This window comes from Pinus tabuliformis, chromosome 5_2 (genome assembly GCF_031772625.1).
Source record: "Pinus tabuliformis cultivar Carrire ecotype Pingquan chromosome 5_2, CPIR1, whole genome shotgun sequence".
NCBI classification, from domain to species: Eukaryota; Viridiplantae; Streptophyta; class Pinopsida; order Pinales; family Pinaceae; genus Pinus; species Pinus tabuliformis.
This window is the reverse complement of record NC_142306.1, coordinates 523,291,989-523,318,047: the sequence shown is the minus strand read 5'-3', so window position 1 is coordinate 523,318,047 and position 26,059 is coordinate 523,291,989. Positions and strand designations below refer to the sequence as shown.

The 26,059-nt window shown below is 37.3% G+C and overlaps 1 protein-coding gene across 1 annotated transcript in view; it reads right to left on the bottom strand.

Moving 5' to 3' along the window:
- Nucleotides 1-324: 324 nt before the first annotated feature.
- Nucleotides 325-26,059, bottom strand: part of LOC149160002 (uncharacterized) — a 254,342-nt gene continuing 228,607 nt past the window's right edge. Inside the window, exons 3-5 of the mRNA XM_089436599.1 lie at nucleotides 1,075-1,169; nucleotides 866-979; nucleotides 325-773 (exon numbers count right to left, since the gene is read on the bottom strand). Of these exons, the coding sequence (XP_089292725.1) occupies nucleotides 881-979; nucleotides 1,075-1,169 (194 nt within the window). The 3' untranslated portion in view covers nucleotides 325-773; nucleotides 866-880. The remainder of the gene's footprint in view (nucleotides 774-865; nucleotides 980-1,074; nucleotides 1,170-26,059) is intronic.

The following is a 26,059-nucleotide window of genomic DNA, read 5'->3' as shown; positions in this document are numbered from 1 at the left end:
TTTTATTAACATTAACCTAGAGATTGATATGCGTACACACTAATAGTTTTGAAAATCAACTTTATATTACATACAAACAAACCCGAACATAATTACTGTTTCAATGGGTAATTTTTTTTTTATTGAAACAAGATATTAACATTAATTTAGAGCATCTAAAAACCAGATATTTATTTTGGTAATGAAACCCAGAAGCTCAAAATTAAATATGGAACTAGGTAAGAGATTTATGCATAACTCAACTGCATATTTCCTAGATTCATTACATAAGTCTCTATTTACTGGAAATAAATTTACAAAGTCTTTAAAAAAAAGTTCATCATTTCAGGCTTTCTTTAGCAAATAGGTATATTATACGTGTTTGAGTATCAATCTTGCCCTCGTCCATAGGTTGGGCCGTAAGGTTCAAACACACAAACACACACACATAACCATAAAATAGTGACAGTCTAAGGACTGTAGAGAGACCAAAAACGAAGCTGGAAGCCTCATGGGTCTGCAAAAATGACTAACACATCTGAGCTAACCCTTAAATGAAGAACAATAAAAACCCAAGTGAAAAATCGACAGGATATAGTCCCTTAGATGCTACTGGAAACAGTTATAGTAAGGAATCCATTGCGGGAACTTTAAGAGATAAAAAATCAGGGCTTGGTCATGGAAGTCATAAGATATGGGCTAGAAAAAATCTAGAAAGTAGTTGGGGCATATCTATTGAACACGCCTGGTTTGAAGAGGAATCTTAAAAGCTCCTCTCGTGGAATTGGAAGGACCTAGTGAGTAAAACGGTTCACATCAGAATTAGCATTGAAAAGTATTTAGGATAACCAAACGAAGATGGGATTTCTTGAAATGGACGTGTTACCTTCGAAAGCGACGTTCAACGAGTAAGTGCACCCTTGTACTGAGAAAATTCCCCAATGAATTCGGTCGGAGCACCATAAGTTTCAAGCCTGTTAAGAACCCCAACAATGTGACCCTGCATGGTAAAGAACTACAAAAATTTAGCTAGTAGTACAATGAATTTAAGTAATGGTAAAGACTTTATAAATTGAAGAATGTACCAGTGAATACCTTTGCAGAAGTTGCATGAAACATTGTGGTCATTTGGTTGAATTTTTCCTGCAGCCGCAGATTCACCTTCCAAAACTTGCAGGAGTGGAATGGTGCTGAAAGGAGGAAGTCAGCATAGAGGTTGGTTAACCTAACCCTATTTGAGTAAACCTATGCCATCGAATTAGAATGGACCTTTTACCTTCGAAAGTCGTGTTCAATGAGTAAGTGTGTCCTTGTATTGAGAAAAATCCCTCGTGAATTTGGCCAAAGTGCCATAAGTTTCAAGCCTATTGAAAACCCCAATAGTGTAACCTTACATCGTAAAGAACTGTAGAAATTTAGCCAATATTACAATGGATTTAAGTAACGGTTAAAAAATATATGAACTAAAGAATGTACTCATGAATACCTGTGCAGAACCTAGGTGAAACGTTGTGATCATTTGGTTGAATTTCACCTGCATCTGCAAAGTCGCTTTACCAAATTGCAGATGTGGAATGGCACTGAAAGGAGGTGGTCAGGGTACGGGTTGATTACCCTAACCCTATCCAGGCAAACCTCCATCGTCAGATTAGAAATCACACCATCAACGACTAAGGTTAATCCACTTGGGTTGATGGAGACTGGAAGTTGTCGGTTGGAAAATCTTTTGGAATGTTCCAGCAGGTTAAGGACAGAGTACCAACAACTCGAGTGAATTGTAGAACTCAAATATTACATTAACAACACTAGTAAATCAAAGGTTCCTTAATTAAATAATGTGGAGTGCCCTAAGAATATAATAAACTATATGTATAATAGTTGTGGAGTTCATTAATTATTATATTCACCATAAATACATTTGAACAAGTATTGTTAATGTGATATGTTGACCATAAAAACATTTGAACAAGTATTATTAAAGGAAAAATGTGGAGATGTACCTTGCATTGTTTCTCTCTGGTGCACACGTGACCAGAACAAGATTTAGTTACTTTTTAAATATAACACATAAAGACTGAGTAATTGTATTTTTGTTCACTATAATAGTAACATTATTTTGGGATTCCAATCACTCAAACATGATCAAATATTGCTAAAGATTCCTTGCATATAAATGAATATTATGGTCCAATCAAACAAGAACCACCTCTTTAAATATAGTAATATGTAAAATTAACTTTCAATATGCATGATGAGAACTGATCAGGGCTATCACCATATTTGTTTGTAAAATCATTGATTAATACCCTTGGTAAGTTGAGAGCCATAACACATCATTTCCACTTGAATATTTCATGAATATATATATTTTTAGTTACCCAAGGAAACATCACACATCCCACTTAGTTTTTCCCTATTTGACCATGAAATACATTATAATTCTTTGGGTTTTTGTTGTACAACAACTTGTTTGATGTCATTCTTGATTTTCGTGGCCTATGTATTGGCCTCCCTTGGATTGCATGACATGCTAATTGTTGTCACATAAATTGGCACGAATCTAATCTTTTTAATTTATTAAAAGCGATTGACCATTTTTCTAAATAAAATTTTCTTATATATAAATGAATGTGTTGATGGTGCTGGACCCGCCAACATGTCAAGGGGATCTCCCCGGTAAGAATTCCCAATTGGACCTCAGACCGTTTGGTGTAGGAGTCCTAGCAGTGGGTTGTATGGTAATGCCTTGGATGTGATTTTGCATAGAGGCAAGTATAATAACTCTTTTGGTAGAAAGGGTGTGACCACTTCAGTGAGTCAAGGAAGGTGCATGAAAGGTTCAAACACATGTGGGTTGAGATGTTCGTGCCCCTTGGCAACCTGTAATAGTAATCGAATGGAAAGGGAACACACGAGAGAAGATACATAACAAGCTAGAAAGAAAGTTAGCTGGAAATCCAAAGTGATGGTTAAACCAACAACACATTTTAGGAATATTGATACATACTCATATAGAATAGTCCATACATGCATGCGTAAGAAAGAAAATACATATGCCATTTAGAGGAAACAAGATAGATGGAATACAATACAACATATGCATGAAACATGTTGGTTCTTATTATATAAAGAAGTGTAAGTTCCAGTCATACAATACATGCATGTCCAACCACTAGATCCAATAGTTGAACATTACAACCACATTCGCTTGCTCCTCCAAAGAGATGTACTAGCTCCGTGCAGTGGATACTATCTAAGCTCTCTCCAAGATAGTCTTATCACAAGCGTGGCTGACCAAAAGCCTTTACAATGAGTTATGAGGTTCTATTTATAGAAAAGGGTGGGGTGACCCTTGACATTCCCCTTTGTGATAGTTCCTCTACCCTCATGAATCTTCATCTACTCTATGTCTGTTACATCCAACTATTGACACTTGAACTTCCACTTGACATGGTGTTACATTACAATGCACATGTGCTCATGTGAGATGAAATGGCTTGAGCAAGCCATGCAAGACATCAGTGACACTCTATCCGTTGTGGTGAGACCAACTATTTGACATGCTTGTGATGGTGAAGGTGGTGAGTTGATGCCAATCTTGGTCATTCGTGATGGTGTGTATGCACCCCATGGTAACATATTGTTGAATTTAACTCTTGCTTCCATTGCATCTAGGTGCATTGGTGTGGCTCCTTCATCCAACTCATCTACTAGCATGGGCATGGTCTTCCTGGATGTGGCTAAACCGACAACATGCTCATGTGTAGTGTCCATGTTGATCTTCAAGTGTGTGTTGGTGGTCATGTGCATCAACTTGCCGAGGTACATGTTCAACTCCAGTTGGACTTGCTTCTTGTCTTCACCTTGCTGAGTCTATTGAATGGGTTGGATCGCACGCGTGCGCACAATGACATCGATGTTGCTAAATACCTTGAATGTGATCAATGACACTGCTCACCATGTTTGCTCCATGGCAACTGCTGGGATGGATCTATAACTTGTACGAGCATAGTTTCGTCTGTGAGTGCATGTTACGCCCCATGTTGTTCCTGTTACTCTTGCAACTCATTTGTTTGTTTGTGTAGCTTCATGTTCTTCATTGAGTTGCTGCTTCAGCACAAGAAACTCCTACTTTTTTCATTCTCTATCTTCCAGTGATCCTCATGTCACCCCATCACTTCATAGTGTGAGTCTCCAAAGTAGCTTTCATCATTCGTGGATCTGCCTGAGCTCGTAACTTTGTTCCACCTCTTTGTTGTCAACAAATTTTCCTCTTGCATTTGTTGTATTCGATATGCTGCCTTCAACTGCTCTTCATGATGCTGCTCACCGTGAAGTTGCTTCTGTCATATCTTGATGTCCTTGTCTACAAACAACTTGATGTCTTCGTGGGTAGGAACGTCCATATACAATTGATCGACTGCATCCCCAAGTGTGCTCTGAATGGTGTCTTCGACTCTTCTCTCTTGGAAACCATTGTACCTGGACTGCTGAGAGGCAGATGAAAACCTGCGATACCTAGAGACATGGAAGGGAAGCAATTTGTTAGTCGAAAAAAAAAAGAACTTGAGAGCTGACTTTCAACATACCTGTGTGACTGATCATGAAGGTTATGCAATTTCGGCTGGGAGGTCGGGAGACTGACTACCAAGAATGCGCAAGGCATAGTGTGGGCTACTGGGAGACTGACTGATTGCTAGAACTGTGCAATGCACAGTCCAATGTGGTTGCTGACTCTTAGAATTGTGCAATGCATAATCTCAACTAGCAATGGTTGTAGGCTTAGTGACTGCATTGCGCAATTTCCTAGGCCAACAATCACTGTCCCTCCGAAACGCACAAAATAGTCTCGGAGGAGAGTGCTTGGGTAGAAATGTGCATTTTTGTAGAGGAAGATATAGCCTTCCTTCCCTGGATTGTGCAATGCTATCTCAGTGAAGGCAGATTCCGGGTCAAGGTTGACCAGATTCACCGACGGGGAATAGAAATCAAATATGACAGTGAATGCATGATGACACTAAGTGAAAGTAGACCTTATTTCTCATGCATGCAAACATTGAATGAAATATTCAGTAAACATATCAACATGCATGTGGGTGAAGCGTGTCGCTGAATTGGCAACCGTTCGTCAAAAACTGTTTCGTGCATGTGACAACAATGAGATAGCAAAAAAAAATAAAAAAGTGCTAGGACAAGCTAGTATGCATGTAAACAATAGCAATTCTTCAAATAAATAAAAGAAAACAAAACTCACACAAGAAAATATACAAAAAGCAACAGAAATGCAACACAAGGCATGGAAGGCATGCTTAGGCCAAAACAGTTGAGCTGAATGTGCCGAAAACTCCTAGAAGTGATGTGGGATGTCAGAGCTATAAGGTCGATGTGAGGAATGAGCTTTGCAACGTCTGGTTGATAAGTTTTTATAACATTGAAGTTCTGACGTGCATGCCACAGATCTATGGAAAGCGACACTTTATGGGAGGTTTCTGAAGTGATCCTTGCATGTAACCTCCAATTGCTAAAAGTAGATACCTAAATCAAGGGATGCCTTTGCATGCTTCCTTGGGAGAAGAAGCCCATGTATGCAAGTCTAATTTGCTTGATCCTAGAGGGAACCAGTCAACCTAGCTGCACATGCAAGAGGCTACTGAACTACTTCGAGAAAATGCACATTTCTCGCTGGGAGTTGGGCTAGCTGCCCATGAGATTTGTGCAATTTCTCGGCAGAGCAGCTGACTATTACCCAGATTTGTGCAAATTCTGGGCTAAGCAGCCCTACTGGGAAAAATTGCACAATTTCACTATACGTGTTGACTGGCAGAATTGCACAATTCTAGAGCCTAGCAAGCTGCCAGATAGGATTGTGAAATTTTTGGAGGGAAGGTTGGTTTCCCTCTAGAAATGCACAATTTCTTGGGGGATTTTCTCACCCTAAAGATGGATCAAGTCCGAGTGGGCAGCCTGTGAGGGGAGTGCATCAAGATGTGATCGATAGGCAGCCTTTATGTAAGAAAAACACTAAATCTTGTGAAGTTGATGAAGGAAGACAAGCTGATATGAAAAGGTTGTAGGGAGGCTCCAAAATGAAGCTAAGGAAAAAATTTGGAGGGTGGTTGTAGCTTCTACAACACTTGGTGAACACTGGTAGAAATCTAGCTCTCCGAATAGACCTTGTTTGTGAAAAATCAAGTCTAACACCTCCGAAAGTATTGTTCAATTCTTAGCTCATCTTGGTTTCACACTAGCTTGATTGTAAGATGTAGTGTTTTCCAAGATCTTGGTTGATTGACAAACGTTCCAAGACAGGGAAACACAGTTGTGTCGACTGGGGTTGACGGGTATATTGGTGCACAAGTATTATAGTCGTCAGAGACTTAGTTTCTTCTTTGGTGTTGCTCCGCTACCAGTAGGCTTAGATAGTACCCCAACGGAGTCACATAGGAACACAAGAATGGCTCTGCTGCCAGCAAGCCTGGTCAGTACCTCGACAGAGTTACTTGAATCACTTCTTTGCATAGGAAGCCTTTCTCTTCTTTTGCCTTATTCATCTTTCATTTTTTCAAACTTTTTTCATTTTTTTTTTCATTTTTTGTAATTGTGCATCGTACTTATTCATTTTAGAGGCAGAATAGGGATCTCGACTTATTAAGACCATAAGAGTTTTTTCTAGAAGAGAAGTCATTTATTATACCTCTAACGTGCATGTTAAGGTTTTCCCCCTCACCTTACTCTACTTAACTGAGCTGACAAGGGTTAACCCAAAAACAAATGACTAGAGAAGGTGACACTAGTTAGCATGCAAGTGTTGTGTTTTCACGAAGGTTCACTTCAAACAATACATATTTTCCTTCGACATATCATGGACTAAAAGTAACAAGTTATTCATACAGAGGCAAGATGACAGATAACCAAGTAGTGATAGTTGTATAAGCCCTCTTGTACTCCATCGAACTCACTTAAAGAGTCATACATGGTTTCATACAAAACTAACCTACGAATGAAATAAGCGAACTAATAAACAAACAACAAAGCAAAGAAAGAGCATAAGCGAAAATGAAAGCAAAGTGAGTAAGAAAACAAGCAGGAAAACAAACAAACAAATAAAGCATGTAAGAAAGCAAGCATACAAGCAAAACAACTGAAAGAAAACATCACTCCTACTCCTACACTAATAGTGCATGGGCCTGATCACATGAAGTGATATTTCCAATGCAGCCACCAGCACATTGGTTGACCCATGTTGGTGAAGGCTTGGTACACGAGCAACCCAGTTGTGCGAACTAGCAAACAAGAAATATATAAAAATGAAGACAACCACACTTCATGTTTTAAACTTTCCATAGGACATAAATGAGTGCAAGTGCATGACAAGCAGTCTGTGGACTTATCATAGTGTTGTGTGACATTGCGTGCAACTTTGAAGTGTAGGCACACTCTTGACTATGACATGCAAGGAAATGAAAGAAACAAAGTTAACTTGCATCATGCACGAGTGCTTAAAATGTAAGATTCCTCCAATTCATGAGCAATGGGATTATGCAGTTCAAGTGGAGGAAGCATGATCTATGTGTGAGATGCATATTCAATACATACAGATGAGTGACGAGGATACTTGGATGATTGAATGGTTTCGTGATCAGAAGAGAGACTAACCCCAAGAGAGCCAGGGCCTGACATAACCATCAACTCAAGCTGAAGTGCTTCGATAGCCTTGGGTGTTCCAACTTCATCATCATATAAATCATCATAAACTGGTAGCTTCAAAATATCAACTGCAATAAAGTTATGATCATGATCAAATGTGGGAGTAATTGTATCACGACAGCCACGATCAGAAAAAGCAATGATTTCATTGATATCCTCATGATCAGATGAATCAAACAGAGGGGTAGATGAAAAGTGAACAAACCCATGCTCTGTGTTTCTGGAAAAGACAAATGAAAGATCGAGCATATTTTCAATGAATAACTTATCCTCTCCATTGCTGAATGATGGAACAACATCGAGTCTATCTTGAGAGTGATCAACAATGGGTGCATCTGTAGATGAAGACACACATGCAAAATCATGGATGGTAGGTTCACCAAAGATGTTAGGAAAGAACGAAGGGAACTTGAACTGAAGGGAGTCATCCTTTGTCGAGTGTTGATGCTCAAGCTCCCACTCATACTCTTCATGAATGACAACACATCTTGGTTGTGCAACACAAACTCTGTCAATGGCTTGTTCCTCGTTCACAACAAATAAAGAGTCTGAAATGGAAGAACAAAAGACAGTATCATTCAGAGGAACAGTCAAGTGCAAAGACGGAGGTCGTGAAACAGAATGCATATGGGAACTTGAAGGACTCAAAACCAACATTGCACGAAAATTGAGTGAAATGATGCTAGGAGGATGGGCAAGTTGAACAACTGAGTGAGCATGATCCTCAATGTCACTCGACAATGGTGGAACTATTGAATGAGGGGATGACAGATAGTCAGTCGAGACAGTGGTCGCATCAACATGAGATTGCGCAGCTCCTTCAATGAATAATGTTGAATGAGGCTTGATTTCAAGCTTCTTCTTGGGATGTGTAGATTTCTTAAAGTAATACTCAAACCAGTCCCAAAGATAGGAAAATTTCATCTAGCTCCTTGGAGCTTGAAACTACAAGTCACAGAAGCACTGCAAAAAATCCATGATTGATTCATGTGGAGCCTTTGTTTGTGATATAGTCTTGCAGAGACATCTTGGTGCTAAAGAATTTTTGTATAGATTTTCTGTCATTCCTTTTTAAAAGTTTTATAATGATTTCAATGAAAATGTATGTCATTATGATTGGTTATTATATGTTAACTACATGTTTTGAATCTTCTTAGGTATGAGTGGTAGAATAGAGTTTCCACCCGCATCCATGATTTTTTGTGGTTGCATGAAGCAACGGATGTGGAAACATTGGATTGGTCCAATGCGACTACTGTTGGCGTAGAAAAGAGGTACTTTGAAAAAGATGTTACATCTTGGAATTTGCATGACATACATCATCGGAATGTGATGACCCTCGAAATTTAAATGATGATCCATGTATTTTGAATACTGAACATTGTTGCAATCCTAAAGAAGATTATGAGCATTTAGTTAATCGTGTGCAAAGGCATACAAAATGCAGTGTTGATTCTTGTTCATGTAAAAGAAGGTTTGTTATTCATGTAACTATCATGCTCTATGGGAGGTTCTTAAAGATTCAATATTGTTGATAAATGAAAAAGGGAGAAAAATATATGAACCAACATGAAATGATGATCGTTTAAATGTTCACAATGTTGATGTTTTAACAATGTGGAAAACAAATGTTGATTGTCAACTAGTTCTTTCTCAACATCAGGTTTTGAAGTATATTGTAAAATATGCTTCAAAGGTAGAGAAAAGATCAGAAAGTTATCACAAAATGTTCACAAGAGTTGCTGGTGGGAGTGGGCATGAGGCCCTTATATTATCTTCATATAGAAGGTTCCTTACTGAGACGCTTGTTAAGCATGAAGTTGTAGCTCAAGAGACATGCCATTTGTTGCTAAAGTTGCCTCTTATTGTCTGCAGTCAGAAATTATTATCCTTAAATGTTGTCAAGAAATTCCACCAAAGGGTTTCATTGCACTCTGATGGAGTTTTGTACGGAAGCAATTACATTCAGGTTTATCAAAATCGACCTGTTTTATTGAAACATTTATGCTTGATAGAAATAGCAAGATCATGGATTTTTGAGGAGAAGCATAGGTAAGAGTAGTGGAGGCCATGTGATAAGAAAGCTATCATCTTTGTTTGGCCACATTTTTGCTATGTTCCTGAAGATGGGTTGAAAGTGTTTTAAATGTTTTGTTGGAGTCATTTTCTTTTATACAAGTTGTTTCATGATGTTGATTTAGATATTGACTTATCTACTGAAAGTATTGTTGAGAATTAGAGGAATTTGAGATATTGTTTGTGGCATGTTGATAAATGACATTTTCCAAATTAAGGTCATGAAGAGGATGTGGAGCCACTTATACATGAATAAAATTTTGATCGATATTTTGAAGAGTGGCATATTTTTTCACAGTTAGGTCCACCAAGTTGTATAAACATTTCAAACCTTGATATTCTTCGTAGAAGGGACTTTGATGTTGAATATAATTGGCAGGAATGATGGTATCGAATTTTTTTTAGAAGAAAGGGTCAATTTTTTAAAATATGTGCAGGTTGTAGGTGTTTTGAATTGTGGGTTCGTTAGGGACACATATTTGTCACCTTCCTCTCTATCAGAAAAACAACTAGCTTCTTTTGAAATTATTTTTCCACACTTTGCTAATGGTGAAAATGATGGTTCTTTGAAAATGATTATTCCAGGAACTGCTGGAACAAGGAAGTCTTCTCTCATTGGGTGTATTTGTGATGCTCCTTGTAGTTCAAGAACAAATGGAAAAATTCCTTTGTTATTGCTTGCTCCAACTCGTATTGTTGCTTTTAACATACGTTGGAAACAATACATTCTTCTTTAAAAATTCCTATAAAAGATATGAAGCCACTATGTGGGCAGGCTTTGGTAGCATTCCAAGAAGAAATGGGGCATGTTTGATATATATTGATTGATGAGATGAGATTTATAGGTCCAACGTTATTCATACAAATAGATTCGCGTTTGCGAGAAGCCTTTCCTTAAAGCAAGGACTACCCTTTTTGTGGTAGGCCCATCATTCTTTTGGATGACCGTGCCAAGATGCCTCCTATTAAGGATAAACCATTGTATGCACATAGAAAAATTGGTAATGTTTTGTGGGAAAGATTTAACATTGTAGTTGGTCTGGACAAAATTTACAGGCAAGGAGGTTAATCTGAGACAAGCATCTTTTCACAATATTTTAAATAATATTAGAAATGTGAAGCCTCTTGTTGATTAGGACCTTCTTATGTCACGTGTTGATAGTTTCTTGGATTGAAAGGAAAGGAATTTATTTTATTATTGTTTTCCTTTATTTGCGACGAATAATCTCGTCAATTTCCACAATCGAAAAATGCATAAAGTTTTAAATTCTCCTATTGCGATATGTGTTGGAGAAAGCAGAAGAATTGAAATAAGTGATAATGATGATGAGATGTTCGAGTGTGAAGTACTGCTATGTCATGGAGATTGTGTGATGTTAACATGCAGTTTGTGGGTTCAAGTTGGTCTGGTTAATGGTGCACTTGGATATATTGAAAATATTTTATTTTTGCGTGGTTAAAATCCACCACAACTTCCACAATTTATTATAGTTATGTTTGAAAGGTATTGTGGTGTTCCATTTGATAAGGACTATCCAATTCTTGTACCGATTTCTCCTATTCTCAAGGGAAATATGAAACAAATGCCTTTGATAATGGCATGGGTGCTGACAATAGACAAATCACAAGGGATGACTTTGTAACAAGCCACTGTAGATATTCATGATAGAGAGAGTCAGGGTCTTGCATTTACAACTATATCGAGATTCAAACTAATAGATGGTTTGCGGATTTGACTTCCTTTTTCTTTTCAACGTTATTGAAAAATGAAAGATAGTGCATATGTTACACTTAGAAAGAAAGAGGAGCGATTAAAGTCAATATCATTTTTGGGGTATTTATCTTCAATATAGTTTACTGTTCATGAATTCTTTGTTTTTTATTTTTTCTTCTTCATTCCAAATATTTGTATGCATGTGTTTAAGAAAAAACAATATTACTTAGCTTTAGTTGTTATTATTTTTTTGCAATTATTTTTATGCAACTTGATCGTTGGTTTGTTTTGTTTTTTATTGATTTCAATGCAATTGTTGATTATTGAAGTAAGTAAATTGACTATTTTGGAGAAATTTTTGTTTGATTGATTGAATTTTAGTTGTTTTCATTTTTTTCTCTCATTATTTTTTATTCTATTATATTTATGTTTGAATATGAAATAACCAAAATCATAAACCAATAGTTTTGTTTCTGTTATTTTGTTTTCTTTCAATGTACTAGTTTTAATTGTACCCTTTTATCAATCATGGATATGGAGAACAATGATGGTAATTATAACATCAGAGCGATTAATTCTATAAGGAAACCCATTAGTTTTGTTACCTTTATTCGTGCAAGGTTCGACTGAAGACATGGCCTCCATCTTGATATTATCGATGAGCATATCCATGTTTTGGGTGGAATGAAATCACATGTTCAAACTTTATATCATTTGCACCAAAGAGAATCGGGGAGGAAAATGAGAAGGGTCTTGCTTGAAAGCATGAATTATCGTGATCATTATCCAGTTGATTTGAATTGGTGTTTCTTTTTCCACCACTCTTTGTGTGTTTTGTAAGAGGCTGCTATCAAATAATTATGTCCTGGTCGAGTATTGAGACTTGTGTTGTGGAATGGGTTGTTATTGTTATTATTATTTCTTTCAATGTTACAAAAGTTTGTGTTGTTATCATTGGTCCTGTAATGTTTAAAATTTCATCTCATTTTTTTGTCCCATTGCGACTGAGATTGTCAGAATCCTCCTTTCTTAAGTATCATCAATGCTTGTTAGCGATTCAAAATAATTGTTGTTGAAGTGGAAATTTGTGTTCTCTTCAATGACTTTACTTTTTCCTATGCTTATAGTTACTCTTAAATATTTGTATTTATATTGGTTTTTTTAATTTTTTTTCTATGATTATTTTCCTGTAATTATATTAAAATTTTAATTTTTTAATTTATATTGTTTTATGTTTTGTTAAATTAAATTTATTTATATTTTATTATATTTATAGTCTTCTGAATAATAATATTTTCCATTTTAACAAATAGTATTATTATTAATAGTGTGTTGTAGCGGCTACAACCACCCTCCAAAATTTTGCTTTAGCTTAATTTTGGAGTCTCCCTACCAACCATCCTAGCAACATGTCTTGCACTATCAAGTACATAGGCTTCATTGGTTTTTCAGTGGCTTGCCAACCTGTGCATGTCATTTTTCTCCACTCCCTTCATAAGCTGCCATTCTGGACTTAAGCTAGTTATTTGTTGAGTATCTCCCTCAAAAATTTGTGCAATTATGGAGGGGAACCGGCCTTCCCTCCAGAAATTGCGCAAAACTGTTGGGCAGACTGCTGGGCTCAGAAATTGTGCAGAACTATTAGACATGACTCCTTGAGAAAACTACACAATCTAGCCCAGCACTGCAACTCAACCCAAAAAATGCGCAATTCTGGGTAGAATTCACCTGCTGACCACAAAATTTGCGTAGCCCCTCTGAGACAACCAACCCAGCTCAGATCAGAAATTGCGCAAATCCCTCTTCCAGTCTTGCAAGCTATAGAATGGGCCTTCAAGTTGACCGGTTCCAGCTGGGACCTAGCAAACATGATTTGCATCCATGGGCTACTTTTCTCGATGATCCAGGTGGCTCCAGAGACACACACAGGAAAGCTCAAAAATCAAAGTGTTTGGATTATGCTTGAACCAAGACCAGAGTGCAGATCCTGTCATTCTGATCACGGTGGTGTGAACAATTCGTTAATCCGAGTCCGTGTGCGGAAGTTAAAAGTAGTCAAAGTTGGGTTGACTTTTTGCTGATTGGGCAGGCTTAAGGAGGCAACAATTTGGATAGAACTTGGTCACCGGATTCCGGCCAACTCTAGCCAGATTCCAGGCATATTTTTTACTTCGTTAAATGCACTCCTTCAGCCTAAAATTCAAATTTTTAAACATGCTTATATATATATATATATATATATATATATATATATATATATATATATATATATATATATATTAAAAAAAGGAGGTGGTGGGCCACCACCCACGCTTCCTCTTAAAGCATATATGGGGTGGGCATCGGCCACCTACGGTGGACCCAGCCCACACACTGAAGCAAGAACCAATGTAGCCATAATTAAATACGGGACCGGCGGGGTCGAACCCACTCAGCCCACTTGGCTGACCCCGAAGCAGGCAGCCCCAAAACATTACCGTATATACATAACGAACATGGCGGAGTATGCAGGCGGGCCAACCAATGTGGACCAGACCCCCCATGTTCAAACAAAAAAAATATGCGTGCAGTTGATATGTATTAATTTGGACGGGTGGGGTTTGACCACGCGACCCCTCCTCAACAAACCATTATTTTTAACCAACGTGCCAACCACCTACCTTGGTTAATCTGTCCGGTAAATTTATATAAATCTGTATTTCTATAGTGCACCCAGGCAGAGAGATGGAGGAACCAGGAGTGGGAACGCTTTTCGAGACAAACTAATTTTTAATTCATTTTTAATGCAGGTGGAACCATGAATTTTGCAAGAGGGCCAAATTTCCACTTTGTTAGATTTTGACAAATTTTATATGGTTTCAACACTTATCGACGCCATGAACGCAATGGCATTGTCCATGTCTCCATCAGATTTCTTCATTTTTTCTATCACTTTTCATCATGCAGGTGGAACCATGATTGCTGCAAAAACAGGGAGTGGAACCACGATCCTTGCAATTTTTCTGAGGAGGTAATTTTTAAGCATGTTGGAATATAGTCAAGTTTATAGTCTCCTTTCACGGTTTTCCGCAGGGATCTCAATGGTGAGGTAAGATTCACCATTTCAGTTGCATATTTCCAGTCCACCCATGGAGCAGAATCTTTGAGGAATCTAGGGGAATCTAAAAGATTCCTTGAGCCCCAGATTCTCAATTTCTCAGAATTCAAAAATTGGATAGTCGATTTTGCACTATTCGACGCCATAAACCTAATGGTGCATTCATATTTTTCATTCTCTCATTTCATTTTCCAGCCACTTTTCTAAGTGTTAGTGTAGATGTCCACATTCATGTGTGAGCAGTCATGTTCATGTGATCGATGTCGTGAGATCAATGGTACGAACAACTTCAGCAGCTTGACATCCACTTCTTCAGATGGCCCTTGGTTGTGAGGTATATGCAGTGTTCATGTACTTCTTCTTTATGCATTGTGCTACATAGGTCCTTGCTTGATGTTTGATGTGGGATCCTATTTCTTACTCATTTTATGGTTCCTGCTTGATATGACATGGAATCTCCTATGTGATGTACTTGTTGTCATGATTCATCATGTTGTGTTTTGAAATCCCTTTATTGTATGTTGATGGGATACTCATGTGTCACCATGCATGTTTTCTTTAAGATCCCTTTTATGCCATGTTGGCGAGATGCTCATCATGCATGAGTTTTGTGTCATACTGATAGGAGTCTTTTGACTGAGAGTTCCTGTAGTGGAACATCTCTTAGAGCCACTACTACGTGATGACATTTTCCTTGTATGATCGCGACATCATATCTTGTGTACATCATCACTATTGATAGCACTGAATGTAGCAGCCTGCACCATCTTGACATCGGGGCTCGGAGATGTAGTCCCACTTGGACAAACTCCATTATCAATGGCTTATGTTTTTATGTTGCTGACGAATGTCTTATTCCTCTTATTTACAGCATGCATAAGTATTCATTAATGTTCTTTTAAAAAATGCAATTTAATACATCATGAAAGTAAAAGGTCTTGTAAGGGTCCTTCATCACATGCGGACTTGGATCAATTGGTATCACCACAGTCTTTGCATTGATGTGAATTGTAGCGTGAACAATGGAACATGCAGCAACAAAGGATGAGAAAGTGATGTACGAGACCATTCTCAAAATTTTCAAAAGGGTAGAGATAATGTATGAAACTCTACAGAAAGAGACAGAGGAAAAGGAGCGATTACAGCTTCAGTTGCAAGCCACAGAAGAGGGCATGGAAGAACTGAAGAAAAACAAACATAATCTTCAAACAGAGAACATTGAATTGAAGATGCGTCTGCATGAAGCGAAAGAGGAGAAACATAATTTGCTACGACAAATGCAAGCAAAGGACGAGGCCTTGGAAAAGTTGCAGTGTGACCCATGTGAGGTAAAATGTAATTCTTCGAATTCATGTATGTTTCCTGATGATGATTTCGTTGTTTTTGAAAATCACACCACAGGAATTGGCTCCAAACTATTGAAGAAAATGGGGTATGAAGGAAGAGGCTTGGGCGTTAATGGCCAAGGCATTGTCAACCCCATCAAAGTAGAGGAATTACCCTGTCAGGCAGGACTTGGTTATGTTAGAAAGGAATTTGGGAAATGCGACATGACAGTTAGTGAACCACCAACAATGGATGATGAGAAACCCTCATCGGTTCTTTCCAAATCGAAAGAGGAAGTAAAAGATGTTGATTTCCTTTCACTTTCATCATCACATAGTAAGATTTCTGTTGGATATGTGGAGATCCCAATTATAGGGAAAAAAATGAGGCTCCTTACCAAGATGAAGCACGAAAAGGAAGAAGAATTTGGTGTTAATAACCAAGGCATAACTCAACCGTTGGAGGTTGTGTAGAGACCTCAATTTTGCAGGCCCATGATACACCAAAGGAGAATGCTCGAAGGTGTCATGTACTTCTGATACATCATCGAAATCATCAAGGAAAGAGAATGATGGGAACACATCCCTATCATCCCGTGGCAGTTTCCATTGCAAGGAAAGAGCTGAGGCCAGCTCTCATCGCCATACTTACACCAGAGATAGCAAGGAAAGGTATAACCAGTTTCGATATTCAAATGTTCTTTTTGATCATACCCATGTTTTTAATGATGAACGTAAAACATGGCATCGAAAAACATGTACCTTTTGTGGATTACATAACCATACATTTTCTAAGTGTTGGAAAAGAATGGTAGCACACAAAGGATGAGGTATGAAACACCCTCTCAATAGCATGTAAAGAAACAGGTTAAGAAAATCTGGAGGAAGAAGGCCTATTGCAGTCATTGCAATAGAAGTGGCCATCAAAGAGACACTTGCAAGAGGCTCCATCCAGAGCATCACCTTAAAGACAAAGTGTTGGCACATGAACCAGGTGAAGCAGTTGTTCGATAAGAAAAACCGCCACAAGGAGAGGACCCATTCACATTGATAAGTGAAAAATGGTTTCTAGACATGTTGTCGTTTCATGTTCATTCTTTTGTAAATCATTTGTTGCATTTTAAAATGTAAAGGTGATGATGTGTTTTCCATCACTTGTTCAGCAAAAATGATGTCTGGTCTTGTTGTGTGTTGCATTTGAAACTCTGAAAGTGATGTCATGTTTCCATCACTTGTCGAAAGAAAAAATAATGTTGGCCTTATTTTTGTAAATCGTGTCTTGCAGTGATTATGTGTTTTCATCACTTGTTGAAGCAACAATGATAGGTTGGCCTTGTTGTCGTAGCTGGGGTATTGCATCCATATTATTGTAAACTTGACCACCAAGTATGTGTTATAAACTCGTGGCAAGTATGGGATGCTTGGGTCATTAGCTGGTCATGAAAGTCAAGCATGTAATTTGAAAAACAATGTACTACAGGTTGAGAGGTTGTAGGTGTCGACTCATTGCTTAAGGCTCTGAAGAACAAAGGTGAAGGACAAAGAAGTGAGACCTTTTCAAGATGCTTGTGATGCAAACAAGGTACAGAGAAGTTTCAGATTATTTTTCATGCTTTTGGACGACCAGAAGCTCCTCAGTGGGGAGGATTGATCAGGTGGCTCCAGAGACACACACAAGACAAAGAGGACTTAGGAAAGTGCAAAAATCAAAGTGTTTAGATCAGAGCATAGATCTTGTTGTCCTGATCATGGTGGTGTGAACGGTTCGTCATCTGAGAACGTATGCAAAAGTTAGAAGAAATCAAAGTTGGGTTGACTTTTTGCTGATTGGGCAGGCTTAAGGAGGCCACAATTTGGACAGAACTTGGCCACTGGATTCTGGTCAACTCTACCCAGATTCTAGGCATATTTGTTGCCTTGTTAAATGCACTCCTTTGGCCTAAAGTTCAAATTTTTAAACAAGCTTTTTAATAATAATATATATATATATAGCCATAATTAAATACGAGACCGACGGGGGTCGAACCCGCCAGGCCCACGTGGTCGGCCCCCAAGCGGTCGGCCCCAAAACATTACCATATATACATAACAAACATGGCGGAGTATTGGGGCAGGCCACCTAATGCAGACTCAACCCCCCATGTTAAAACAAAATAAATATGCGTGCAGTTGATATGTATTAATTTGGAGGGGCAGGGTTTGACCACCCGACCCCTCCTCACAAACCATTATTTTTAACCAACATGCCAACCACCTACCTTGGTTAATCCACCCTCTGAATTTAAATAAACCCATATTTCTATAGTGTGCCCAGGTAGAGAGATGGAGGAACCAGGAGTGGGCACGCTTTTCGAGAAAGAATATTTTTTAATTAATTTTCAATGCAGGTGGAACCATGAATTTTGCAGGAGGGCCAAATTTCCACTTTGTCAGATTTTGATAAATTTTATATGGTTTCAGCACTTATCGATGCCACGAATGCAATGGCATTGTCCATTCTCCATTAGAGTTCTGCATAATTTGGCCATTTTTCAGTATGTGGGTGGAACCATGATCACTGCAAAAATAGGGAGCGGAACCACGATCCTTGCAATTTTCCTGAGGAGATAATTTTTCTCCATGTTAGAATATAGTCAAGTTTATAGTTGTTTTTCATGGTTTTCCACAAGGATCATGATGGAAAGGTCAGATTTGCCATTTTAGTTTCATATTTCTAGTCCACCCATGGAGTAGAATCTTTGAGGAATCTAGGGGGAATCTAAAAGATTCCTTGAGCCCCAGATTCTCAATTTCTCAGAATTCAAAAATTGGACAGTCGATTTTGCACTATTCCATGCCACAAATCTGATGGTGCATTCAGATTTTTCATTTTTTCATTTCATTTTCCAGCCACTTTTCTAAGTGTCAATGAAGATGTCCACATTCATGTGCAAGCAGTCATGTTCATGTGATCAATGTTGTGAGATCGATGGTCCGAACAACTTCAGCAGATTGACATCTATTTCTTCAGATGGCCCTTGTTTGTGAGGTATATACAGTGTTCATGTACTTCTTCTTTATGTATTGTGCTACACAGGTCCTTGCTTGATGTTTGATGTGGGATCTTGTTTCTTACTCATTTTATGATTCTTGCTTGATGTGATGCGAAATTGCCTATGTGATGTACTTATTGTCATGATTCATCATGTCGTGTTTTGAGATCCCTTTGTTGTATGTTGATGGGATACTCATGTGTCACCATGCATGTTTTCTTTAAGATCCCTTTTATGCCATGTTGGCGGGATGCTCATCATGCATGACTTTTTTGTCATACTGATAGGAGACTTTTGATTGAGAGTTCCTGTAGTGGAACATATCTTAGAGTAACTCCTGCATGAGGGAATTTTCCTTGTATGATCACGACATCATATCTTGTGTACATCATCACTATTGACAACACTTAATGTAGCGGCTTGCACCATCTTAACATTGGGGCTCAGAGACGTAGTTCCTCCAAGACGAACTCCGTTATCAACAACTTATGTTTTTATGTTGCTAATGAATGTCTTGTTCCTCTTACTTACAACATGCAGATGTATTCATTAATGTTCTTTTAAAAAATGCAATTTAATACATCACAAGAGTAAAAGGTCTTGGAAGGGTCCTTCATCACACCCAGACCTAGATCACCCGAAAGAGAAAAAAGGAACACGCAAAAAGAATCCCTAGATTTTAGGGATCTATTTTTAGAAGCTGGAGGTTACATGCAAAGATTGTTTTAGAAACTTTCTTCCAAATATCGATTTTTCCTAGATTTTTGGCATGCACATCATAAGCCTCAAACTTATTTATTCGATGCTTCAGAGCTTATTCTTCACATCGATCCTAGAGCTCTAACATCCCACAACACATCTAGGAGTCTTTGGCACATCCAACTCAACTATTTTTTGGTAAGTTCGTTTTACTTGTCTTTTGCAGTATTTCTGTCACTCTTTGTGTTTTGGCTTGTGTGAGTGCTATCTGCTTGATTTTTCTAAACACTCGCTATCATTTTCATGCATGTTAACATGTACAAGAACCATTTGATTTTTCATTTGCATCTTATTTTTGTCGCATGCATGACACAATTTTGCACTAACGGTCACTGATTTGGCGACTTGTTTCACACACATGCATGTTTTCCCATTTTTTGAATATTGCATTCACTATTTGCATGCATGATCATTCACTCTTGCCTACACTCAGTTTCACCATGCATTCAGATCTTGATATGTTTTTAGTCACCCGTCGGCAGGTTTGGTCAACCTTGGCCTGGACTTCACCTTGCCCAGACAACATTGCACATTTCTAAGAGGGAATGCTCTGCCTTCCTCCCAGAAAATGTGAAAATCTAGCCAGACACTATCCTCTAGGCTTTCTTTGCGAAATTATGAGAGGCAGTGTCTGCTAGCCCAGAAAATTATGAAATGCACTCCCTCCGCCTCTATGCCTTACTAACTGAAATTGCACATTGTGTAATATCAGCAACAAGAAGGTCAATATGGATTGCGCATTATGAAATTCTAGCAATAAACTAGCCTCCTGATAGTTCAGACTATTTTTTGCGCAGTTTCAGCAATCAGTCTCCCTACCTCCTGGTGAAAATTGTGCAATCCTTGCCATCAGTCTCCGGGGTATGTTGCATGTCATTCTTCAAAGTTTACTTTGTTTTAATTGACATACTTCTTTCCATGCATGTCGCAATCATCTCGCACACTAATCCGAGACGATGGTGTTAAGAAATGTTAGCGGGACAAAGATTGCTACCTCCAAGGCACAAGACTATTAGTAGATGTATCACTTTTCAAGTCTAGTGATCATAATGAAGACACCCTTCACCATACCCAATAGTAATGAGAACTCCAAGGATATCTTGAAGAGGTCGGTGAAGGAGCCAACCAAGTTTAGGATGACACGCAACCAGATTTACAAGATGAAGATACTGTGGAAGGCATATCAGTACTTGGTCATCTTCTCATGTCTCTTGTACAACCAAGAGAGCACGAAGAACTTCCTGCAAAGTTGGGTGATCGTGTTGGACCAACTAACTAGTGAAGGAAAAGCAAGCAACTGGTCTGACATGTTGTCTCACATGATGAAGGAATAGGTCACAGAAGCTCGGCAACTGCGTGAAGGTCAACACGCAGAAATCTACATGCTCGCGTACATCATGGATGCAATTTGTGCCCATTAGAAGTTCCCAAGCTTGAAGTGGGCATGGACATCAGCAAAAACCTCTGTGAACACTTACTGCAAACTATTTTTCGAATGCAGATTCCGTGGGGTCATCACACAGTTGCAAACCATTTTTTCACCTTGGTGTACAAGATGATATTTAACCAGGATCCATCTTGCATGTCGAAGTCAAAAATGGAGGCATTGATCGACATAGCAGATTAGTATGCCTCACCTTTTGGTAGCTTCATATGGATGTACAACACAGAGAAGCCTCTGTGTGTTTTGTCGAAGTTTTACATGGACAAGCTCATCATGCAAGAAGTGTCATACCACATCTCGGCAGGACTGTCAGATAGACTACATCAGAGGATGAAGGCACCCTAGCCCACTCTTCTGCTGCAGATCGGGCTGAACGAGATACGAAATCTCAAGAATGTGGATGTGGAGAGAGAAGAGTTCAAAAGATTTACTTTTGACACCAGAAGCTTCAATACATATGACCTGCATTACTTTGTGAAGGATCACTATGCGAGAGTGAAATTACCTTGCATCCATTGGGCATGTAATTGGGCTGAGGAAGACCCATGGAGATATTAGCACAATTTCTCCAAGCCCAATGAATCAGTTGACATTGTTGTGGAATGGTTAGGGAAGAAGCAACTAGGAGAGCTCCATCATTAGCAACATTAGAGAGCAATATACATGTGCATAACAAAGGCAAGAGAAAGATTATTGACAACATAGAGGTAGAACAATGTTGCAAGTTTAGAGTAGACCCACTTGTGGAGAAAGAAACATTGGAGATAGAGCTGAAGAGGCGACAACATTACAAGAGGAACACACAAAGGAAGAGAGATAAATAGAGGATGGAGGAAATAGTGAAGGAGTTGCAAGAGTTGAAGGAGCAACTCCGAAGAGAACAGGAGATGCGTAGACAGGACAAGGAAGCACAACAAGGATAGAAATAGCAGGGGGAGTAGCATGCATAGATAGATGAAACGATGCCCATATAGGTTGTAGACTCATGCAAGCTACTGACACAAGGAAGAGAGGGTGAGTAGTCGCAAGAGCAGGAGTTCACTTAAGAGATTGAACAAGTACTTGAGTAGATGGATACGGAGATGGAGCAGCCAGAGTTAGAGAAAGACATCAACCTCATGCCTTACCACCAAGAGGTCTATCCACCAATTTCACTTGATCCGGAAGCAGAGTAAGTCCTGAGAAAACAAGGAGATACTGAGATCCTTGGACACAGACTGGAAGAAGAGATGCACTACATATAATTTCACGAGTCACAACAGAGAGCTGTACAGTCATGCAGAGTGTGTACTCCGGATGTCCACACATATCTTGTGCAGTTTGAGGAATGAGTGATCATATCCTATGTGCGCAAGCATCCAACAACATTGGCCAATGCTACTAGGGCATATACCGAAGCCACTAGCTTGAGTGTTTGCTTCTTAATAGTAAAGAACGAGGGAATGCCTAAGGAGTTACAAATAACCAAGCAGGGAGGAGAACTGGTTAAAGCATCTATGAGAGCAGAGTTGAAGAAGGTGATACTGGATAAAGTATCATCCCTCGAGACAGTCATGCCAATATTGTTTTCCATATTTGGTACCGTGCATAAGGCAGTTATCCATCTCAATGGTTGGTAGGAGTGTTATGCTAGAAGAGCACATATCTTGTCGAATTTGCATACTGCTATTGATCGCATGCAAACATGGACAATGAGGTACAAAGGAACCTCGTTACACTTGCCCAAGATGATGAAGCCCATGGTAGTTGAGTTGAATGCACGGATCCAGAGTCAAATCTGGAACTATGAGGAACTCCCACATCTCATCACTAGTCTGTAGGCTTCCCATGCACGGGTGTTCAAAAGCATGGATGTTGTTGTCCGCACGCATGCGATCCCATCAATTGGCACACTCATTGAGGCAAAGACAAAGAATCAAGTCCAACTAGATATGGGCTCATACTTTAATGAGTTGATTTGCATAGCCACCAGCATAGACTTCGAAATCAGGGAAGACACTATGTATTATTATGTTATCAGATGAGTTGGATATAGGAGCCAAACCAGTGTACCTAGATCCAACAAAGGCAAGAGTTCGTTTCCAGAAAGATGTCACCACAGAGTACACAGAAACCATCACAGACTACCAAGCTTGGCATTAGTTTGCCACTGCCGACCATCATGAGGATGTCAAAGATTTGGTCTTCCCACAATTGTTCAAGTCTTAGTGATGTCTTGCATGGTGATCAAGCTTATGTTGTCTCGCATGGGTACATGTGTAGATTGCATGTAACATCTTGTAAAGTGGAAATCCAAGTATCGATAGTTGAATGTAACAGTCATTGAGTAGTTGAAGAGTCATGACGGTAGGTGAATATAATGGATTTGAGACTTCTGCGATCTGCATTATGTGTTATCATATCTTCCAGATCCATCGCATTTTGTTAATTTATGCATCGACGTTTCGAACCATCCTCTGTGGTTCATCATCGGGATTTAGATTTGTGAAGAAGTCAGAGACAGATGAATGAATAAATAAAGGTTAAGGTGGGTAGTATAAGGAGCCGACAAGTTTTTATGAAGGTGAGGTTTTTAATTAATTTATAATTAATTTAATTTAAATTTAAATTTACATTTAAATTTAATTATGATCTTTATTTTAATTTAATCTGTTTTTATTTAATTTAATTTGGATTTAATATAATTTTCTGATAACTTAATTTAATTTATTTTAACTTAATTTATTTAATTTTGATTTAAATAAAATTTTTATTATGATTTAATAAAGTTTATATTTATTTGGTTTTAATCCAATTTAATTATGATATAATGTAATCTATTTTTATTAAATTTGATATAATTCACTAGTAATAATATTTATTTATTTATTTATTTTTTAGTTAAAATAAAATCATCATGTAATGTATTTTTCTTTAAATTAATATAATTTAATATTTATTAATTAATTAATTAATTAATTATTATTATTATTATTATTATTATTATTTTTATTTTGGCTTAATTTATTTTAATTATAATTTTATTTTAGTTTTTAATTTATTTTAATTATCATTTTATTTCAATTTAATTTATTTTAACTATAATTTATTTTAATTATAATTTATTTAATTTATTTTAATTATAATTTTATTATAATCATATTTTATTTATAATTTGTTTTAATTATAATTAAAATAAAATTATAATTAAAATAAATTATAGTTAAAATAAATTAAATTGAAATAAAATGATAATTAAAATAAATTAAAAATTAAAATAAAATTATAATTAAAATAAATTAAATCTTCTTCATAATAATAATAATAATAATAATAATAATAATAAAATAAATAAATAAATAATTAATTAATAAATAAATATTAAATCATATTAATTTAAAGAAAAATACATTACATGATGATTTTATTTTAATTAAAAAATAAATAAATATTATTATTAGTGAATTATATCAAATTTAATAAAAATACATTACATTATATCATAATTAAATTGGATTAAAACCAAATAAATATAAAGTGTATTAAATCATAATAAAATTTTTATTTAAATCAAAATTAAATAAATTAAGTTAAAATAAATTAAATTAAGTTATCAGAAAATTATATTAAATCCAAATTAAATTAAATAAAAACAGATTAAATTAAAACAAAGATCATAATTAAATTTAAATGTAAATTTAAATTAAATTAAATTAATTATAAATTAATTAAAAACCTCACCTTCATAAAAACTTGTTGGCTCCTTATACTACCCACCTTAACCTTTATTTATTCATTCATCTATCTCTGACTTCTTCACAAATCTAAACCCTGATGATGAACCACAGAGGATGGTTCGAAACGTCGATGGATAAATTAACAAAATGCGATGGATCCGGAAGGTAGGTGAATAGTCACAAAGCGTAATTTCAAGGGGCACCCCACCCTTTTCTATTTATAATACCTCATAACTCATTGTAGATGCTTTTTATCAGCCTAGCTTCCAATAGGAGTATCTTAGAGAAAGCTTGGAGAGTATTGTAACGAGCCTTGGCTTCTCCACAGTGGAGAGCTAGTTCATCTCTTTGTAGGAGCAGGTGACAGTGACTGTAACGTTTCGTTATCGGGACTAGTGGTTGGTCATGGTTGTATTGTATAATTGGAACTTTCACTTCTTAATATAATAGAGCCAACATGTTTCATGCATTTGTTGTTATTGTATTTCAGTTAGCTTGGTTACTCTAATTATATATATACATATATATATATATATACATATACATATATATATATATATATATATATATATATATATATATATATATATATATATATATGTCATGTTTTCTTATGCATATATGTATAGACTCTTTCTATATATGTATGTGTAAATCTTATTGAGATGTGCTATTAGTTTAACCATCACTTTGGATTGTTGGTTCACCTTCCTTCCAGCTTGTGATGCATCTTTGCTCGTGTGTTCCCTTCCAACTTGCATGTTTACTTAGCTTTCCAAGGGGCGCACCCATTCCAACTTTTGTGCGTTAGAACCATCATGCACCTTCCTTGGCTTGTTGCGCATGTTACTCCCTTACTACCAACAAGGACATCTCACTTACCTCTGCACGCAAACGCAGTGAAGGCGATATCATACGACCCACTCTTGGGACTCCTACACCAAATGGTATGAATTCTAGTTGGGACTTCTTACCAGGTAGATCCCATGACATGTTGGTGGATCCAACACCATCAACACAGTGTCAATAACCAACATTATTTTATATTTTTAATTAAGAAAATTGTTTTATATTTCTAATTAGCAACATTATTTTAGAAACATTTCACATTGGTTAATGATATGGTTTTAATGATACTGAGAGATAGACCAACCAGGGCCGACTATGGCGCCTGGGAGAACATAGTTTGACACAAAATATTCCCGCGCAG